We start from the raw sequence: 22088 nt of genomic DNA, 5'->3' as shown, positions 1-22088 counted from the left end.
CAGCATTAACGAGCTGTGATTTTGTTACAAATAGGGATTTTTGTTCCTCTTTTGCTGATGTCACTCTGTGATCCTGCAGGGAATAGTGCTCGGATCTCTGCAGCCTGACGAGCCCCATGTGCCCTTTGGGACAGATGTACTTGCAAGTGGGAGATTGTTTTTCCTTTGCTGCCCAGATTTGTATTTCACTGAAGTCCAGTATCGATCCCACTGCCGCTGGGCTGGAAGCTCATTTTACTAAATGGGAAGAAAAACAGTTTCCCCAGCTGAACGCACGCAAAATGGAAAATCCTGCAACAAAACAGCTCTTAAAAAGGGGCCTGAATGATTTTGCTGAACCTCGAGGACTGGGCTGTTGACATCGTACCGGGATGTAATTTATTTAGCCTGACCTTTCCCTGCAAGACCGTGCTGGTGGCATTATCAAGGATCCTTTCTACCACTTGTCCACCCATTGCCAAGGTGACGTCCTGTTTCATGCGTCAGTCGGCGAAGATCGCATCCGCGCTGCTGTGATGCTTTGTTTGCCATCCTGCCTGACAAGCTCTTGGCAGGGTTTCAGCTCCTGCGGATGGCAGCTGCTCCGCCAGGGACCAAAACAGATTCAAGATGGACATAATTATGGGGAGTTTCATCTGGACAGAGTACTGGGCTGGGGCTCCCTGGATGAGACTGGCCCACGGATGAGATGAAGCAAAGATGCCCAAAGGTGCTACCAGCTGGAACGGGACCGGGAGGCGACTGCAGCACTGGACCCCATGCTCATCCCACGCCCCATCTCACTCGGGATTTACGTGAGCCTTCGTGATGCTGGGGAAGCAGAGGCAGTTCGCCGGTGCTCACTGCAGAGGCTTGCCAAAGCGCAACCGAGTATGGATGGTGGAGCACGACCGGTGGAACAGGTCCTGCTGCTGCACAAAACCAGCCGGTGTCTGCCTCTCCCCTCCCAGAGATTTCCCAGCGGGTCCCAGAAGGAGACAGAGATGCAGGTGGGGAGGACGTGTCTGTCCTTCACCCGAGAGCCTGTCAGCAGTGGGGGCAACCACAGTGGAGAGGGACATGGTCTCAGTAAAGCTTCTCCCCCATCCCACCAAGGGATTGAAACCTCTGAACGAGGGGAATTTTCACTGTAGGTTCCCACATCTCTCAAAGGGACTTTGGTGACGGATGAGGACAAAGGCTGCAGCTAAAGAAGTCCCCAAACCCCACCGACTTCTTATAAAAGACTCAAAGGTCTACAGTTATGGGGGCAAAATTAATTAGGTGGCTCACAGGGGCAAGGCCTGCTCTGCTTCAGATGTCAAAGGTAGGAAAGCCTCGTGGAGGTTTTCCACGTGGCCATCGACTTCCCACTTCACCCCTCCCACCGGTCTGATCTGAAAGAGGAGCTGAGCCCTGTTGGAAGGACAAGACAGAAGATGCTCTTGGTCACGGACAAGGCTCTCACGATACCTGTGTTCTCCTCGGACTGGTTGAAGCCACAGATCTGGCAGATGCTGCGAACCCACTTGTTCATGTCGTCCTCGGTCTCAGCCACTAGGTAGAAGGTCCTGTCGGTGGTCTTGATGTCGAAGATGTAGCTGTCTTGCAGCTCCTTCTTGTTGAAGGTCAGGCCCGCGTCCACTTGCTCACAGAAATTGAGGTTGATCACACGCAAAGGTTTCTTGGAGTGGTCATTTTTGTAGTACTCCAGGACGTCGGGGTCGCCACTCATCCGGCCGCTGCGCAAGACGAACCAGCGTTTCTTCCATGCCTGAAACCAAGAAGAGAGCAAGCATGAACCCCTTTGCTCAAGTTGTGAGGACCAAGAAGCCACTGCCAGGCAGAGGGTGACACAGATGGACATGACACCTCTCCACCCTGGGATGCTCTGGGATGTTGCTCAGGACAACCCTGCAAAAGGTACACAGACTAAGCTCATCAGTTCAATACTCAAATCCCACTGGTTATCCATGAGAATTAAATACTGAAGTATCATTCTAGCTTAAGATTTAATGGTCGGACTTGATGATCTTAAAGGTCTTTTCCAACCTAAACGATTCTATGATTCTAAGATGACCCCAAGAAGTGCTAGTCCTGAGGCTTAGAGCAACCTTGCTCCTACCCTACAGCCTAGCCACACTCCCAGGACCCAAATACCCTTCGTTCCTTGATGCAAGATAATCTGTGGGGCGGCATTACCAACAATCGCAGTGCCAAAATGCCTTCTAGAAGCTCAGAGGAGCTCAGGTCCTTCGGACACAGTGCCTTGGATATCCTGCCCTTCAGAGAAAGCCCCAAGAGCATCACAGCGCGCATCTGCAGATACTGACCACACCAATCCCGACTCTGTTTAAATGCCAGAATAGAAAGGCTAATAAAACCAACGGGGAACTGGTTTGATTTTTTTAAATATCAGGAATAATGCCAGGGAGACCCGTGGAGAATCCAAGCTTCATTTGTTTTTCAGCATCTTCTGCTCCCTCATATGTAAGAAACTCCTTAGCAAAGGAAAAGGTTATCATCGATCCTTCCAAGCACTGCTGACAGTGGTCCCCGGCCAAACCACCCAGGGAACAGACACAGGGGATTATGGTGTTTGAAGCAAACTGGCAAAATAAATGTCAGCCATCGGCCCTGGCACCGGGAGCTGCGGCCCCTCTGCTCTCCCCACACCAAATGCAGTCGGGAGCCCACAGGAGGGGGAATAAGCCACAACAATAATGTGCTAAATGCTATGACTTATATTACACAGAGAATTGTGCAGGTGTCCATGAGATGGAGGGGTGTTTTTTTTTGGGGGGGGAGGGTGGGTGGGATCTGCAGAAGCATCCTGGTGTCTGTGGGAGGGAAGCAGAGGGTGAGCAACCATCTTGAGCTACTACTCCCCATCGCGGAGCTATGCTCAGCTCCCATGGAGTATGGAAGGGAAGGACTACATCTAAGAGTAGTCCCTAAAATGTCTGAGTTTGTTCAGGCTGCTTCTGAAGGTGGTGAAGGTTTGAGAGGTGGACGAACAACGTGGGCTGGATATGGCCCACGTGGATGACTGGGGTGATGTGGGGTATTGCCAGCGCTCCTGCATTACCTGATGCAGACCTCGGTTTGCACCAGAGGATGCCAAGGGAGGGGTTGTGACTCCCACCATCCTGCCCTGGCCGTTTGCTTGGTTTATGAGCTTTACCTTAATTATTTTTTTAAAAAATCACCAGTTTTTGGGTTCATGTGATTCTGAGAGGTTGGGTCATGAGGAATCATGTCACGTTCCTAAAGAGGAAGAACCAACAGCCAAAACAATCTTTAGTAATCCAAGAGAGGCAGCAAGGTGAGCGTTGAGCTGGGACCACCATGATGCTCCCTGAGAGGTGACTACAGCTTTGTGTGTTGGTGATCGGGCATGTGCTAGATCTCAGCCACCCAACTGCACCAGGATCCCACAACTTTGGAGAATTTGGTGGCTGAAATAAGGGTAAGAACCCCCTGTGATATTTTCTCTGGGTGGTTGATTTGCACCATACTTCTCAAAGGCTTAAAAATAGCTTTTGTTGGTGTCTTTGGGATTTGTAACCAAATTAATTTTGCAGTAATTCTCAAACTGACTCCCAGTGCCAGGAAAGCAACTTCAGTGCAATGTTCCAAATGCAGTGGAGCAGCAAATTGCTTCGTAAGAGGACGTGCGAGGCCCGCAGATTTTTGGTTTCATGCAGGACATGCTCACCCATTTCTCATCAAAACAGCTGCTTTTGTATGAAAAAAAACCCCACACATGATGGAGCTGAATCCATCAGGGAGGGAAAAAAAACGATTTCAGCAGGCAGCACTAATAATTTGCTAGTCCATCTCCTCAAAATGGATCACCCAAGTAATTGGGAAAAACACTCCTGAGTATTTTTTCTAGCTCTACGTGGAAAATGCGCCATTAGCTTCTTTCTATTGACACCGAGACATTTCTTTTCAGCCACTTGGCAGGACAAAGAAATGGGCACACATCAGTGAGGGCGTCTGAATAAGATCAAGCTGTGCAACCACATGAACCACCACCTGAATAAAGACACATCCAACAACAGTGCTTGCTACTTGGCTGGTTGCTTTCTAACCATCCAGAGTCAAGCCTTGCAGCATCCCTTCATGGCTGAGAAGTTGCATTAAAAAAACCCCCATGAAGCACAGAAAGTAGACTCCAGAATTTAGAGCTTTCATGGAAAAAATAAGAGGAAATGCTGTAAGCAAGGCCAACAATGCTACCACAGCTTCCCTTTTTATTGCCAATGTGAGAGCCACAACTTCTCTAGTTCCCTTTGGTCTGTCTGGTAGCAATGGAAAGCCCCACGCAGTCAATATTTGGCAGAGAAAACAGTATGACACACGTGGTCTGGTGGTATTGGGTAAGTCCTAACATAAGCTGTTTACAAAAGAACCACTCTTGTCAGGACAAAATTTCTTGGGAAGCTTCAGGAGCTGGAGTGTCGCTGAGGGGGTGGGATCCTTGGACAGAGCAAGAGCTCCACCAGCCTTGGGATGACCACCCTGTCCACCTCATGATGATAAAGAGTCACCAGTGTTTTTCTAAAACAGCTCTGACCCAGAAAAACAGCTCATGGCAGCAGTTGCTGGACTTGCCTGTCCTGGATAGGTGGCTGCAGGCAGCACAGCTGGATGCATCTCCCACTGCACATCCTCGCAGCAGGACCAGCCATTTCTGCCTCCTAAGACCAGCTTCTGAGCCAGAGGAATAAGCATTGGCCATTAGAAGAGAATGGTAGGAAATAATAAAGAAATAGCCAGGAACCTTCTTATTTTTGTGGAGATTTTCCCTGTTTCTTTGAATTTTGCAACACTGAGCTCAGCAGGCATATTTCAGTTCTTCCCCATGGATTTGCTATGTCTCTGTTAGGAAAAGGGCTCAGCTTGTGTTTACCAAGGTAGGGCTGTGCTTGGAGCATCTCATGCCACTAATGGAGCTTACTTCAACATATAGCGATATGTCGCAAAGGATACGCAGCCTGCAGCATGTGCCCCATCCTCCTGGGACACCGATTTCCCCATTCAAAATTACCAGTATCATCCAAATCTTCCATGTTTAGGCTTCCCTAGAACATCACCTTCCTGCAAAAGGGTGATTTAAGGGTCTAACGACCACCAGCTGCAACAGCAGTATGATGCATAGGATCCATATCTCCATGCCAAACCAGAGGAGTATGCGACTCCACATGAATCTCCATGCTCTGCTGCCACATTTCCAAGACCTTCTTCTCCCACCATGGGGCTGTGATGGCCAACACACATCTCCTCCTCCACCTGAATTTTCCTTCTCTCCTTATTTCTATTTCTTCCCAGCTCCTTTGAAGTCCCTGTTCCCACTCCTGCCAAAACACCGCCACATGGTGTGAGCCAAGGGCTGTGTTTGTTTAACAGCTTTACAACGTAGAGAGGCCAACAGCTTAACAGCCATAAAACGGTGCCTTTGCAGCACAGATTTTCAGCTGTGTGGTCCTTTGCCTGCCTCAGGTTGCTTCGCAGTTAAATTACAGCTGCTAAAGGCCCTTAATATCATTAAGAAATATATTGATGCTTGGCAAGTACTTCTTTTAAAGACTTCTTTGTTAAAAAAAATGTCCATCATGCTGCCAGTGCAATGCAAATCCTCCCAGGTGCTGAGAACCGTGACTGTTACTTGATTGCTTTCCACCTCAACAGTGCCGTGGCAAGTCAAAGTTTATAAAATTGACCCCTTTCCAGCTGGATGCTACCTGGAATTGGGTGTTTTATGGGTTGGAGAGTTGGGTTGGCAGAGACAAGGTGGTGCTGCTGGGTTCACAGGCTGAGTGCCCTTAGCAGGGATGCTCTGGGGGGCTCAGGTTGCAGTTGGGACCCGTCTTGTCCCCTCTGCTGGGTGAGGAACCAGAAGAACGCAATTGGAGAGGTGGCTGCTCTTGAGCAACCAACATAGAGTCATGGGAGATCTTCTGATCACACCACGAGTGAGGTGCCTTATGTCCCCTGCAGATGTCCTGATGGTGAAATACTGTGACAGAGCTGGTGGCATCACTGCAGAGGGCTCAGCCTGTCCCTTGTTGGAGAATCTGGGGACTCTAAGTGCATAATAACCCAAGTTCAATTTAGGACAGGTCAGGCAGAAGCTTTATTAACTATGATCATAATGAGATGACATCTAGGCAGCATCTCCCCCTCTGCTCCTCTGTTCTCTGCCAAGTGATTGCAGAGCCCCAGCCATATACAGTTGCAGAAAAATAGGAAGAGGTGAGGAAAAGAGTAAATTTAATGTTAGCAAAGCCTGGTATCCATCCCCGGGAGGGAGCTTGCTAACTGCCACAACCCCAAGAAGGAGTCAAACAGTAAATAATGCAATGATATGGAGAGATGGCTCTTGGTGGAGTCTATAGGAGTGGCTCACCCAGTGTTATCTTAGCTCAGAAGTGGGGATTTGGAAACAGTCAGGGACTGTTAGCTTTTAGTTGAAAGGAATGTTCTTTTAATTAGGATGAACTTTTGAGCCCGACCTCTCAAGCTTTAAATATTAATAATTTTACCACCACACCCTTATAGCATATATAGGGACAAGAGAGGAGAACATGGAGGTATTTGCCGGCTTTACAAAAGATCAAAAAGATTGACTTTTCCTCTGGCACAGCTTCGTTGTTAGTAAAAACAAAACAAAGCAAAACACACCAAAAAAAAAGCTGTTTTTTCACCAGCTTGGGGTTGGTAAGTGCCTGTTGTGTATCACAGCAGCGAGAGGGACAAGGTCAAAGTTTAAACTGAGCTGGCTGCTTTGCTGGGTCCCCACTTGAATTTTGCACACAGGGCTTGATCCGTCTTTTCCTTGCATGCCCCTTGCCTCTGCCGCCTTGCTTCCTGCTAGCCGAGGAGAGGAGAGGAGAGGAGAGGAGAGGAGAGGAGAGGAGAGGAGAGAGGAGAAAAAAAAAAAATATTTCCCAGGAAATCTCTCTGCCCTGCTCCTTCTCCCCCTGCTGCCACCTTTGTCCCCGGGAGCGCAGCACACCACCAGTGTGAAATAAACCTTCTAAAACCTGATTTGACACAAATCTCAGGATTTAATCCGAGCTGGCAGGCGGGATGAGCGACCTAGCCGTGACATCGGGCGAATCTCTCATACCAGGATGAAGTCAGGGACTGAGCAATTCAAGGAGGAAACCACACAGTGGAGCAAGCGTGTCCTTGTGTCCTGGATTTGCCCATAGCCAGAGATGCCTCAGGTGCAGGATGGCTCCTGCCATTGCCCCTGTGGCCATCAGCCACTGGCGGGGATGCCACCATGCCCATGGAAAGCCCTGAGCTTGTCCCAGCTCCATGTGCTCCCAGTTCTCACCCTGTAGTGCAAAGTGGTCTTGCACCCCATCAAGTATGTTCACCCGCTGGTTCCTGGTGTATCTGGTGTGGTGGAGAGGAGATCACGCTTCAGGAGCACACAAGAAGAACCGGGATGTCTGTAAAGGTCTCACTGCTCCTCCTGGCCACCACGCCCCTCTGCTGTCCCCTCCCAGCTGCCACCACTTTAGCCATCCTGGCAAGACCATCCCTGGGGAAGGGGAATAGACGACGGGGCTGTCTCAAGAGCATGTGCTACTCTGATCATTGAATCATGGAATTATAGAGTTGTTTGGGTTAGAAGGGACCTTTAAAGCTCATCCAGTCCAACGCCCTGGCAGTGAGCAGGGTTGTCTTCAACTGGATCAGTTTGCCCAGAGCCCCATCCAACCTGACCTGGAATGTTTCCAGGGATGGGGCCTCCACCACCTCTCTGGGCAATCTGTGCCAGTGTTTCACCACCCTCATTGTAAAAAATTTCTTCCTTATATCTAGTCCCTATATCATCCTTACTCTTGTGTCATTTTGGGTGGCTTGGCTCGCTCAGTGGTGTTACTGGTTTTGCTATGCACAGCAATGGTGCCAGCTGTAGCTGCCAGACTCTGTTACCCCACAGCGGGGCTGACCCTGCCCCAGCCACCCCATCCCTGCAGTCCTGCACAAGGGACACAGTCCCCCACTGCAGCCGGTGCTACCAGCATACGAGAGGATTGTAGAATAACCTACTGGTGACCTGTATAATAATGTTGTCTTCCTCTGTGTCCCTGGGGGCTTTTTATCTCATCTGACGGACAGAAGGATGCTGGTTTTATTATTCATGCAAGAACGCCTCTCCCTTCCCTGCATTAGTGCTAACTCAAAAAGAAACGCAGCTTGGAAGAAAATTTGCAAGGAGCGAGGAAACCCCCCGTGCCTGCTCAGTTAATGGTGCTGCTGGCTCATCGCCCCCACAAAAGTGCCTTGGAGCCCCACCATGGTTGTCCAACCATTGACATCCCTGAGCCCAAGAGCAAACAGGAGCGCCCTGAGGTCCCTCCTGCCCTCCCAGAGCCCCATGGCTCTCCAGTGCTACTGGGAACAGACAGGTCCCAACCCCGGTCCTCTCACCCTTCAAAGGGACGGAGTCTGATCCCCACTAATCATGTGTCTGCCGCAGCCGAGTTCATGGTGAGTTCGTTAGCGGCATCGCTTTGGGGGAGGCTTGATTGGCAGCGGTAATAACACCATGCTGCAGCAGCGAGACCCTGCGGGGCTCAGGAAACCTTGCTGGGGTACAAAGCGGCTTCTTCCACGGCTCGCTGCGGGGTTGGGGGAAGTCACTGCGATTCAAAAAAACCCCCAGCCCAGTGTGTGTCTCAGGCTGTCAAACCGACTTTTCCTCCTGGGATTTTTTTTTTTTTCCCCACTTTCGGAGGTGTAATTAGGCTTCAGAGCACATCCTGAATCTCTACGTGCAAAACCCACCCCAGGGCAGCGTGGCCAGCGTGAGACCTCCTGCACCGAGCATCACTCATGGCTGGCTGAGATGGGGGTTTTTAAGGAGGTGAGGCTCAAGCATGGACTAAAACCTATTCACAAGATCATTAAAAAAACCCATAAGCTTCACAACCAGCTCCTGCCATCAGAGATTTGCTACCAGGGAAGGAAGAGGTTGGGACGGCTCGGAGCTAAAGGTATGCTGGTGTGAGCTGGAGGACCTGCTCCTTGCCGCCACGCTCTGCAAACGCAACTGGTGACAAAGCAGTGACACAATGTGGAAAACATTTCCCTCTGTATTTATTTTACGGGAGTTCTCTGGTTGGAAAGATTTCAGTAGCTCAGTGCTGCTCATGGTCAATCTTAGGAAAATAAAGATTTCTCTCCAGGACATGAGGGCGCCGACCATGTTTCTGCCGGGATGCTGGAGCGCTTGATTAAGGATGGGGTAGAAAAACAAAATACCAAGTAGTCAGTTCGTACTTACACCACCAGACAAGCTGTGACTGTGATAAAGAAAGACACAGGGGAAACCCTGGGTGGGCGAGGAGTGCTCCTACCTGGAGCATGTAGAGAGAATGGAGCCAAACTCTAATGGGAGATGCATGGGGACAGCATGAGAGGCAATGGGAAGGTCCCATTAGATGCAAAGGAAAGGCTTCACTATGAGTGGTAGGACCAAAAAAATAAATGAGGGCAATGTCCATCCTTGGAGATACTCAAAACCTGTCTGGACAAGACCAGGAGCAATGTGATTTACCTCCAGAGTTGGCCCTAACTTCAAGCTGGCCCCGCTTTGAGCAGGAGGCTGGTCCAAAGAGCTCCGAAAGTCCTTTCTGACCTCAGTTGTCTCTGAATCTAAATTACTTTTCCATAGTTAGATCCATCTCCCAGTGAGGAGTGTTGAACTTGTTGTATGGAGACCTGATGAGACTGCTCAGACCCCAAGCCCAGAGGTGGTGCTGGTACAGCCCCCGCATTGCACACCCTTTAGCATAAGGAAGGGCAGCACTGGCAATTTTTTTGGGTAATTCCTTCTGCTGAAAGCTGCAAGGCACCTTTGCAAGCGGGAAGGTGGTGGGAAGGAGCGGGGTTTGAAGGAGTGAGCTGGAGCCCAGTCCCTGCCCCGGGGCTGGCTGCGAATGGTCCACATGCGGGGCCCCCCCCGCGTCCCTGCCGCCGTGCCACGGATTTTGTTATCTGGAAGTATTTCCTGCTATTTAGCCCTGTTCTGTATTCCACTCTGTTATTCCTAGCCAAATCTCTCCCCCCGCCCCGCCGCGACACACTCTTTGCGGGTGGACCGGAGCGGCACCTGAAGGAGGTGCAGGCAGATGGGTGTCCCCACGTGGGGACAGGCAGAGCTGGTGGCTCCCCGGCGATCTGCAGGACACCCCATGAAGGGGCGAGATGACACCGCCATCGCCTCTGCCCTGAGCCCCCATTGGGCAGGCTGAGAAAAAACAGCACAGCAAAAGGGACCACGTCCTACAAGAGCAACACTGCAGGCAATACCCCCGGGACCCCACAGGGATCGCAGCGAGTCTCCAGCCGACTGTTCGGTCTGGGTCTGACCCAGAAGCCAGGGCCACTAAAAGGATTTTTCATCCTCACCCTCGAGGTGCTTTGTTTTCAGCAATGCTGGTCCCAAGGGTGATCCCCAGCCCCTGCATCTGCCCTGGCTGCATCCCAACTCGACGCTGGAGCAAGCGCAGGGTGATGGCATGGCCGTGCCACCTCGCTGGGCACCAGCATGCGGCTCCGCCACATGAGTGATGCTGAGCATGAAGCTGCATCGTCCCTGTCCCCCACCATCACCAGTTCTGCTCCAGCACTGCGGGGGATGGCTTGCACCTCGCTGCCTCTTTGGAGGCTGACGTGGCCAAGGGGCTGCGACAACCAAACAGGATGCCCCAGCAGCTTATTATGTGATACTATATTTATCATATATGTTATGATACCATAGTTATATACATTTTACATGATGCGCATCAAGACTGGTGCTTCAAGTCTGTATGCCAAAGACAGCCACCACCATTGACTCCACTCAACCCTACAGAGATGAGCAAGAGCTGACCAAGCCACCGGGGTAAGTCGGCCCGCGCCATGTGAGCATGCCAACAGCGAGAGCGGAGTTTACTTTGTTTTTTTGACTCTGGGTTTCTGGAAGAAAAAGCAAACTGCTCAGTGATTTTTTTTTTTTTTTTCCCTCCTGAGACTTTGGTATCAGGCTCTGATAAGCGCTTTCCCGGCCATTACACAAGCAGGGCTGGACATGGGAACACAGCATGAACAAATGACTCCGAGCACAGTGCTTTGATAACTGATTTGGTTTTTTCTAGCTTTCTGGCCTCTGCAAGAGCAAAGTAAGTCCCACAGCGCCATCAGTGGTTTCCCTCTCTTTGCCTCCAGCTTTGGGTTACCCCAAATTGTATCCCTGAGATGGGGGATAGGGATCTGCCCCCAAAAAGCCACCCACTGTGCTGGCAGGGGCTATGGATGCTGCCAGCCAATGTACTCCAGGCTCTGCCCACACAAAACTTGTGGTAGGGATGCTTTGCCCTATGAGTGCCTGGTGATGGACTTCATGGGAAAAAAACCCCATCACTGCCCATCTCCCCTCTGCCTTCTCCTGGAGGTTGTGGTTGCTCTCCTACCCCATGCTACCTCTTGCCAGCCTTGAATACAAGGAAAAACTTCTTTACTTTGAGGGTGACAGAGCCCTGGCACAGGCTGCCCAGGGGGGCTGTGGAGTCTCCTTCTCTGGAGATATTCAACCCCCGCCTGGACGATGTCCTGTGCACCCTGCTCTGGGTGACCCTGCTTAAGTAGAGGGTTTGGGCTGGATGATCTCCTGAGGTCCCTTCCTACCCCTGCCATTCTGTGATTCTGTGTGTGATTCTGTGACATGCTGGAAGATGCTCAGAAGAGGACAGGGTTTGCTTTTACCAGCTTGGCTGCGAGATATTTTCCAGGCATTCATTGCATTTTGGTTGTTTTTTTTTTTTTTGTCCCACAGAGCATTTGTGAGCCCCAAAGGGAGATGGGGAAGGGGATGCTGTAAGAAACAGGTTTCCTACCCAATGAACCCCTTCCAAACCGCAAACGCTGCTTGTGTTTCAAGGCAAAGCCAATTTAACACAACACTTCTGAGCAGAGAAAAGAATCTGAAAAAGCCAATTTTAGGCTTAGTTCCAATCATTTGGAGACAGGTGCCTGTGCCAACTCTAGGAGCGAATCCCATAATTAAACTGGTCTACGCTCAATCTCTCAGGTGAAGGTGGATGGAAATACTGACAGACACAGAGGTGGACAACAGGAATGAGAGGTGTGTCAGGACCCTTCCCCCTTCCCTTGGCATGCTTCTTCCTTTGCTTAAAGGTTGCAGAAAAAGGGTCTTACAAGGTGATACTGAACCTCTTCTGAGCTTAACAGGCTCTATGCACAGCAAAAATTGCCATCCCCTCTTTGGCTCGAGATGCTGAGCTGGAGGTATTTAAGCGGCTTTGGCACACCCAGATGGATTCCCTTTTGGAAGAAACAAAGCTCTTTATCCCTATCCAAATGTGCCTTGACTCTAGTGGGGACACATATATAGGGCTACTAGGGGCTGGACCACCAGAATGCCCTCCACTTGGTATCAGACCCAGAAGACACCTTCTGCCCCCAAAATACAGGAGGCAGGAGGAGGTTCAACACCTTCAAGCTACTGATCTGCTCTTGTGGAGGCAAGACACTCCCTTTTGACCAGGACAGATGATAGACTTTGTGTCCCCATATAGATTACCTCCAATTAAACCCAAGTTTTTTTGTGAACAGTTTAAGATTATTGAAATTTGAGCAAAGTTGCTGCAGCCTGAGCCAAACCCAAGCCTTTTGCAAAGACAATGGTGACAACAAGGGATTCCTGGGACTTGGCACAGACCATACATTTCACTACGGGCTTTACAAGACAGCTGGGCACTTTTGGGGGGGACCATGGGGTGGATGAGAGAAGGAAATAGCAACACTTTCAGTCCAAAGAGTGAGAGAATAACTCATGAGTGAGTCAAAAAGCAGAGACCAATGTGTGCCCAACTTGGCTTGGTGCTTCTCCTGTAACCATCCCAGAGAGAAAACAACACAAACACATGAGTACCCACCAGAAACATTAGAGGATATTTTAGATGAAGGGGGATGAGAAACAGCCCTGTTGCATGTGTAAACCATGGAAAAATGGAGGAATTGGCCTGATTTGGCTCATGCTAAACTGGACAGCCCTTTGCATCTCACGGTAGTTAGCTGTGGCACAGTCAGCGTCGCAGTTGCTGGCAAAAAGGGGGCAACAAGGATGATCAAAGGTCTGGAATGGCTTTTCTGCAAGGAACTATTAAGTGAGACAAGACTCCTCAATCTAGAAAAGAGTTGGGATAGGAGAGATGCTGAGGAAACCATCAACGTCAGGGAGAAGGTGGTGGAGATGACCTACTCATTCTCGCCTAATACAAGAATGATGGGCCACCGCAGGAAGGTAACAGGAGCCAGGCTCAGGGCACACAAAAGGAGACTTTCCTTTGGACAACATAGAAACGACTGGTGGGACTCTTTGCTGAAGGGTGTTCTGGAGGCTTCAAGTTTAGCTGGCCCCAAGTGGAGACTGAACAAGATCATGGAAACAAAATCACTCAAAGGTTACTGAGTGCCATCATGTGTAGCAATGGAAGTCTGCACTGAAAAGTGTTGACAGCAGGGAAAGCATTCGGAGGAGAAGGGAGTCTTCCCTAGATGCCTGCTTACTGACCACTGTGCAACATTCAACACTAGATGGACTTGGGTTTGACCCTCTGTGGATCTTCAAATGTGCCAGGCTTGGAAGGAGCAAGGGAGGCAGCACTGTCCACACTGACAGTTGGACTCGTGGCAGAGTCCAACCATCACAGCTTCACATGCTGCCCTGGCTTTGCTCCAGGAAATGTGGGTGTGGTTGGCACTCTGGCAAGGCAGAAAGGCAGGAGGCTGTGAGGCCAAACACATTAAATGTGGGCAAAAGTGAGAAATGGAGTCAAAAGCCCTTACGAGAAAGACAGCTCCATGGAGACCAGTGCTGATGGCACTCACTTGTGGGCTGGTTTCTCATGGCTTAGTTGACTATTTTGGGACCTGGGGTTCATTCCTGCAGCTTAAAAGGGCACCCTAACGAGTGCATTCCCTGGTGCTTCATAATGTGTTAACTCATGAAAAAGCCTTTCCTTAGTTAAAAGGGGATTTTTCTCCTCTTCCAGCTCACCCTTTTAGATTAAACTTGTAGAGACCTAATTATCTCATCCTGCTGTCAGGCCCCAGAGAAACCTGCTGAGGGATCTACTGGTTTCCAAGAGACACTCACAGAAGTCACAGGAACATCCAGACACCCCCCGAGGCTCCCCACCAGCCGTGCCAAGCTCACAGCCCTGACCACTGCTCTCCTGGCAGGCACCATGCTCAGGCAGTTCAGCTCATTGACTGGAGGGTGGCGGAGGACAACTTGGGGTGAACGCAGGGACAACCCCACATCTGCACAACACAAGGGTTCGAACCTCACTTGTTGCACTGCTGAGTTGAGGGTGGCCCGCTAAAATATGCAGATTTCTGGTTTCAAGCCTGCCACAGTGAGGTACATCTCTCCAGATGTCCCCAACAGCTGAAACATCTGTCAGTGACAGCAGTTGGTTGGGGGCTGCGTTGAGTCCTCACAACACTTCCAGTCCCACAACCTTGTGCCTACAGAAGGAACTTTTCCTCCAGTTTCCCCAATTACCTGTGTGAATCACAGACTCAGGCAGTCCAGGTGTCCTGAGGTCCCTTCCAACCTGAATTATTCAATGATCCTATGATCGTAAACCAATTTCTTCTATACCACAGGCTCTTAATTAAATGCACATTTATGCCCATATGGACCCCGGTAACGGCTCATTAGTCCTCATATTTAACCACCATCTCCAGAAAGAAAAAGCAAGGAGGGGGTTGCGTCCAATCTGTCACTTTGTGGCTTTGGCATCTTGCAAAGGGCTCTTGTGATGCTCTTCTCCACTAGACTGGAGCATCCTTAGCACCTTTGCGGGGAGAAAATATCACAATCGTCCGTGTACTCCAACCTCTCGGCTCTTCCAAAAAACTAACCAGCTGCCAGCCTCGGTATTTTCTGTGCTGAACACCATTGCTGCACTATCTTCATGTTCCCTTTCATCCTCTTTGGCATCGACATCAGTAGCCAGCTACTCTAACACATTTTGCCATTGCTGTATACAAAGAAAAATAAATGCACTTCCTACCCCTTCATTTAGATATTAAAGGTCACTGTAGCTGTTTCTGCCGCAGCCTCAACTCAAGTCAGGAGCTGCTTGTGCAGTTTCTTTCTACTAAACCCAGAAAACCCCGCATTTGGCGATTCACTGCCCCTTTCCATAGGACCAATCTTAATTTCTTCTCAGTACAATTTTGCACTGGGCTGTATTCTAACGTGTTTTGTTTAAATAGGCTGTGCTCACCAAATAATCCAGACTGCCCCATCTGATGAATCTGCCTTCAACATCTACCATTTCATTACCCTTTGTGCCATTGGCAGCTTCTCCCTGCAGAAGCCATCAGATCTGCTTCACTTACGGAAATGCCGAGACCTAGCATTAATCCCTGAAAAATGGCATGAAGGTGAGCCGCATTTGAGGGTGACACCTTTCTGGGATCTATCAGGTTTTAATTCACTTGCCACGTGCTTTGGGCTCTGTGGGCTGCCCTCACCACCCTATAGCTGACCTGCCATTAACACAACTGTGGGCTCCACCATTTGACCCAGGACTGATGCTGGACATCAACCTTTTGCTGCCTAGGGAGTCTTTTCTGAACATTTCTTCTGCATTCTGGATTGAAAGTAACTCCCTTATTCAGGATTAACCTAATCCCTTTCTCCCCATATACGGAAAGCTGTTGTCTTCTTTTCCCATGCTGTGGTGGAAAGGCGAGAAGACTGCTGCTTCCAGGACCTCCACAAGCTTTGGCCAGGGTCTGATGGATGCTGCAATGATGCACAATTGTGCATTGGCAGAGTTCATCATGGCCTTCAGGAGAAGCAGTCAACACAGTGCTGAGACACTTTATTAACCATGTGTCCGCACCAGCCTTTGTCTTCTGCCAGCAAGAAAAGCCTGGGGAAGATATTTCTGAGCGTGGAATAGTCTATTTGGCTTTGGGAACTCAAGTGCATAATAAGTTACTTGATAAACAGTAGTATGGTTTAGCCAACATAGATGAGAAGGTCCAACAGATGAGAAGATGGTCTGCTCAGAGATAACCTACTCCTAATGGCAGTGCTCATGTCACTATTGTGACACGCTGGAAGGCTGCACTGCCATTCAGCGGGACCTGGACAGACTGGAGAGCTGGGCGGAGAGGAACCTGATGAAGTTCAACAAGGGCAAGTGTCGAGTGCTGCACCTGGGGAGGTCAAACCCCATGCACCAGTACAGGCTGGGGGATGACCTGCTGGAAAGCAGCTCTGCCCAGAGGGACCTGGGAGTCCTGGTGGACGACAAGCTGACCATGAGCCAGCAGGGTGCCCTTGTTGCCAAGAAGGCCAATGGTATCCTGGGGTGTATTAAGAGGAGTGTGGCCAGCAGGTCAAGGGAGGTTCTCCTCCCCCTCTACTCTGCCCTGGTGAGACCCCACCTGGAGTACTGTGTCCAGTTCTGGGCTCCCCAGTTCAAGAAAGATGAGGAACTCCTAGAAAGAGTCCAGAGGAGGGCAACTAGGATGATAAAGGGACTGGAGCATCTCCCCTACGAGGAAAGGCTGAGAGAGTTGGGCTTGTTCAGCCTGGAGAAGAGAAGACTGAGAGGGGACCTTATCAACACGTACAAATATCTTAAGGGCGGAAGTCACGAGGATGGAAGCAGTCTGTTTGCAGTGGTGTCCTGCGACAGGACTAGGGGCAATGGGTGCAAACTGAAACATAAGAGGTTTCAGTTGAATATGAGGAAAAACTTCTTTACTTTGAGGGTGTCAGAGCACCGGAACAGGCTGCCCAGGGAGGTTGTGGAGTCTCCTTCTCTGGAGATATTCAAGGTCCGCCTGGATGAAGTCCTGTGTAGAATGCTCTAGGAGAGCCTGCTTTAGCAGGGGGGTTGGACTAGATGATCTCCTGAGGTCCCTTCCAACCCTTGCGATTCTGTGATTCTGTGATTGTCTTCTGGGGCTTACAGAAGCCCTTGCAATAGTGTATTTGGGATGCTATAGGATTTCTGGTCATTCCTATTTCCTGCCCAACCAACAACACAGTGAGAACAGGCTCTTGACATCAAAAATTCCTACTCTGACCTGAAGATTGCCCACAAATCTGGCTGAACAGGGCAGAAAAATAACCTAGGGTAATAGTAGCAGATTGACCTTGGTTAAACACTTCTTTAAAGTCAGGGAAGCCAAAGAGGAATAAATCAGCTGAGGTGCTGAAAACCACTTTACTACAGCCAAGAAGTTACCAGATCAACAGGACCATTCAGTGTGACCTCTGTGGATTAGCCTTTTCTCCTTAAATTTAAATTATTCCATTAAAAGTGGCTGTAGCCAGACACAACCGCGGGAGTCTGCTTTCCCCCTGACTGATCACACAAGCCTCATCTTTTTGGAAACCCAGCTGGAAGCCCAGCTTGAAGCCCACGTGCTTCAGGCTTCAGAGGAGTGGACAGGAGGTTGGGTACTAACTCCATCCCCCCCACACCCCACAGCAGCTCCTCTGTCTGCCTATTAATGTGTGTTGAAAAGCTGTTAGCAACACTTGTATCAGCGGGTTGAAACAGGGGGTGAGGGTAGCTCTATTTTGGCCCGACAGCATGGATATGCTCATCAGTGGAGGATGATGCCCACCACCTCTCCCTCCGCTGGAATCCCAATGGCCACCGACCCAGCTGCTGACCCCGTCAATAGCTGAAAAGCCTTTCCAAAAGCAGGGAACCTCTCTCCTTTCATGTATTATTAAAATCCTCACTGGTTAATTTATTAGGGTACTTTGCGCTGAGATAAATGACCTCTTTGTTGACCCACTTAAACATGCTCCACTCCAACACAAAACCGTCAGAAGGGCTAAGGCGAGAGCTCGGGAAGTTGTCAGCAGACTGATGTCCTTTGTCCCAGCGAGACAGCTCCAGGATGGAAGTGCCGGGACTCCCTGGCACGAGAGCAAAGGACCAGACACAAGCCTTCACAGAACAAACCACAAAGGAAACATTCAGCTCATATGCCGCACGGACACAGCCGGAGAAACAAGACTCCCCGGTCCTCCTTCCTACGCAGCGCTCGTCCCTCCCCGAACCTGTGGGTTTGGGGGCGAAACCTTGAGTCTTCCCTACGTTGACTCCTCTAAAAATGCAAATGGAAAACATGATGATGGGTGGCGGATAAGCCCATCCACACGTGTTGGGTACCACAACGCTCATGAGACAGCAAAGGTACATCCCGGACATCCTCCAGCCAAAGTTATCCAGACCTGCACCTGGACTGTCCTCTTCTCTGCTCCTGGGTTTCTCCAGCAAGGGACTCGCTAGATTTGCTCCATAGCAATCCCCAATTCAAACTAACACGTATGGGGTGTGGAGGAGCAGGGCACTGCAGGGCAAAACTGGATAAGCCAAACTGACAGCGTAAACACCACTCGGCACCAAAAGGAGCCCTGTAAGTGAAATGAGCTGCCATTAGGTCTTGTTTTTCCATTAGTGTCATAAAGATAAAGCTGCTCTCCTTCCATAAAGGCGGCCTGCAAAGTGCTCAGACTCTACAGGACTCCCAGGCTATTAGAGAGGACACAAAAGCTCCATTTGCTTCATCACCAAGGAAGTGCCTGGAACGTGGGGTGGGGGTGGGGGTGGGGGGTGTGCAAAAGGACGCCGCAAGGTGCCTTCAAACCTTGGGAGGTTGGGAGCTCCATCCTATGCCCTGTTCCAGGTTTGTGCTGGAGAGTGTTTTAAAGTCCAAATGCTTTGCTGGGGCTTGTTCTCACGTGATGCTCTTTAACTCAAGAAAATGGGCTGCCAATTAACTTTGATACTAAGGGGTTATGTAAAGAAAGGTTCACGAAGACACCTAAACAGTGGGCCAAATTCCACCCCTTAGGAGAAGACCTGGAGGGAGACCTTGGAGATAGACATGAAATGCATTAATCCCTGCTTATTTTTAGCTTCGTAAAGCTCATGTATCCTGGGTATTAGATGCGAGAAAATACACAGAACGGGCCTGAACAGAATAAACAGCAGCAGAAAGCTGAACGCAAGATCGGGAGGTAGGAGATTGTGAGATCCGATGCCGCGGCTGCCATTAATCTGTCAAAAAGCCTTGGAGAAAAGGGGTTTTACCCTGTTGTGCCGCAGTTTTCCAAGCACCGAATCAAGACCCAACCTCAGAGAGATGTTACAAAAAAAAACCCAACTGAGTTGCTATCTGCAAAAATACTTTTGGGGGTGGAAAGTGCAGTTATATGATGGGTGGGGAGTATTTTTTCTGCCTGTAACAGTTCTGCAAACCGAGAGGTAGAAATCAGCGCGTGGGAACCTGAACCTGCAGCAAAGAGGGGTGGAAAGAGCAGGAACTGATGAGTTTCATTGCAGCATGTGTTAATCATCCCTCTAGAAGAGGAACTGGGATGGGGGTGGAGGACTTGGCAGCTGGGGGAAACAAAGGTTTGGAGATGCATTTGTAATGCTAACTCACATCTGGGATCAATCCTAGAACGGGAACACAGCATCTGGCCCAGGCAGGCCAGAAGGAAATGTTCTTTGTGGACAACCTGCATGAAGGACCCAACCCTCTGAGCCAAGCATGGCCTTTGGAGGTGCCCCTCAAGCGACCTGGGGTCATGGACTACCACAGATGCTTTCCAAAGGGAGCTGAGAGCTTCTCTGAGTGATTTGCTTGGAGGCTGTGAGGACTTCCCTGTACGGGATGCCAGGGAAGAACAGGTCCAGCTCTCATTGGGAGCCCTTGTCCCTGAATCCTTTGGTGGGGCACGCCAAGCTTGGTGGCCTGGTGGCTCAGGCAGGTGCACAGTGAAGCTGAAAGATGTTTTCCCCTCCACTCTGGGATGCCACACCTCCATCCCACCATTTCTTCATTTAGATTTTCCTGCTTATCTGATCCCACTCGCATGTCTCTCCCACCAGCATGTCTCTCCCTCTGTATTTCCGTGCAGTTATCCCTGGCTCACAGCAGTGAGCTGGGAACCAAGGTGTGGGCATGAGCACACAGGGGCACCGTGATCAGGGATTGCACCTATGGGCACTGTGATAAGAGTCACCGTATTCCCACACAGGACCTCGGTTGCAAACTCCTTTGGAGGCAGTTCATCTTTAGAAACCAACATTACTAAAATATGGGACCTTTCTGGCTGTGCTGGAGGACGCACAGGGTGCGTGGCTTTCCTGCTCTGACTTGTGTTGGCTGTTGGGTTTGGGGAAGACGAGGAGTCTGCACTGAGCTACAATACCCCAGATTCCTTGGCTGGGTGTTTCCAAGGATATATACATACCCCGTGCTCTGCAAAAGAAGCCACTCCTTATTACATGACCTCCTGATGTACAGGGGCTTCTGGCTTTTGCTGTGAGCTTTCTATACCCACCATGCATCCCTGTGCTCCCTGTCTGGCTCCGTGGGGGTCTAATGCTGCCCCACCACGCTGCTGTAGCCTGTTGTAGGCGATTCATATTGACTCTATAGGTGCCCTTTGCAAGCTCAAGCAGTTTCTGCAGCTGAATAAATAGAAGTGAAGCCCATTGTGGATCCCTGCTCTGTCTACACGTGGCCTCCTCGCCCTCCCACCAGCAAGGATGAGCAATGAGGACCCTGCTGGGTTCTCCACCCTGAGCAAACACCCGGAGAATGGCTCTCCTTCCTGTTGAGGGTGGGCTCCATGTGTAGCCCAGACGCTTCTGATGACTGCTGCTGGCGTCCAGGGTTGCAGAAGAAAGACCTACGCCAAGCCAAGGATGTCTCCTTGTCTCAGCCAGCAAGATCCAGTGAGAGATTATAGCAGCAGTGGCATGGAAGAATGAAGGCTGGGGAGATGATAGACTTGATGATCTTAAAGGTCTTTTCCAACCTAAACGATTCTATGAGATGGAATACTGTGTACAGTTCTGGTCCCTGCCATATAAAAAAGATGTGGACAGGCTGGAGGGGTCCAGAGCAGGGCCACCAAGATGATCCAAGGCCTGGGAACCCCCTCTTAGCCGTATGAGGATGGACTGAGAGAGCTGGATTTGTTCAGCCTTGAGCAAAGGAGGCTCAGAGGGGATCTCATCACCACGTACCAGTACCTAAGGGGTAGCTACAAGGAAGATGGACTCCCTTTTTACAAGGAGTCACATGGAGAGGACAAGGGAGAATGGACACGAGTTGCTCTTGGGGAGATTCCGATTGGACACGAGAGGGAAATTTTTCACAATGAGAGCAGTCACGCATTGGAATAATCTCCCCACGGGAGTGGTTGACTCCACCACATTGGACACTTTCAAGATGCAGCTGGACAGGGTGCTGGGCCATCTTGTCTGGGCGGGGCTCTGGCCTAGAAAGGCTGGACCAGATGATCCTTGAGGTCCCTTCCAACCTGGGATTCTATGATTCTCTGAGATGGCAACAGGATCAGGCTGGGCTTCAAAAGCTGTATCAATATGTCTAGAGATAAGGCTTATTAGTATTTTTTTCTTCTGGGGAAACCACCCCCCCCACACAGATGAGTTGGGAGAAAAGGTCTGAAGACCCCTTTGGCACTCTAGGTCTGCAGAGGGGTTTGAGCCTGGCAAAGATCAGTTTCCATCTTCAGTAAGGAGAAGACAGGAGGGATGAGCCCAAGGAAGGGCCATCAGACAGGCATTCACTGACCTCCACAGAGAGTGCTCCCACATTAGCTGATCCCTGGGTTCAGCCAAGGGGCCATGGGGCCACCTCCAGTCTGCACTCACTTAAACAAGGCAAGAAGGCATCTAGACCTCATGAAACCCAGCACCCCTTCTGGCTTCATATGCCACAGGCACCTGGATTTTCTATCCATTGCTTGGTTTTCTGCACCTCCTGTGCCAGGTGCCACGATCCCAGGAAAATAATAAACTGGAGGAAATTCAGAGAAGAAGAAAGCAAAATATTATTAAGGAGTCAGAAGGACTGACTTTCTGAGCTCATGTGTTCAGCTTGGCTTAACGGCAGCTTAGTAGGGGCTTGGCAACTCAACTGTCTGCCAATATTTGAAGGGTGTAAACACCAAGGACAAGAGGGAAATCACCAAGGGGGGT

General features: G+C 50.2%; 1 protein-coding gene across 1 annotated transcript in view; it reads right to left on the bottom strand.

The window, feature by feature from the left end:
• GAB2 (GRB2 associated binding protein 2) overlaps window positions 1-1747 on the bottom strand; it is a 44351-nt gene extending 42604 nt beyond the window's left edge. The window contains exon 1 of the mRNA XM_009637127.2: window positions 1453-1747. Coding sequence (XP_009635422.1) covers window positions 1453-1714 — 262 coding nt within the window. The 5' untranslated portion in view covers window positions 1715-1747. The remainder of the gene's footprint in view (window positions 1-1452) is intronic.
• Window positions 1748-22088: the final 20341 nt, after the last annotated feature.

Source organism: Egretta garzetta, unplaced genomic scaffold, assembly GCF_000687185.1.
Source record: "Egretta garzetta isolate BGI_Z169 unplaced genomic scaffold, ASM68718v1 scaffold323, whole genome shotgun sequence".
Lineage (NCBI taxonomy): Eukaryota > Metazoa > Chordata > Aves > Pelecaniformes > Ardeidae > Egretta > Egretta garzetta.
The sequence above is the reverse complement of the archived record's forward strand: the minus strand, read 5'-3'. Positions and strand labels throughout refer to the sequence as shown.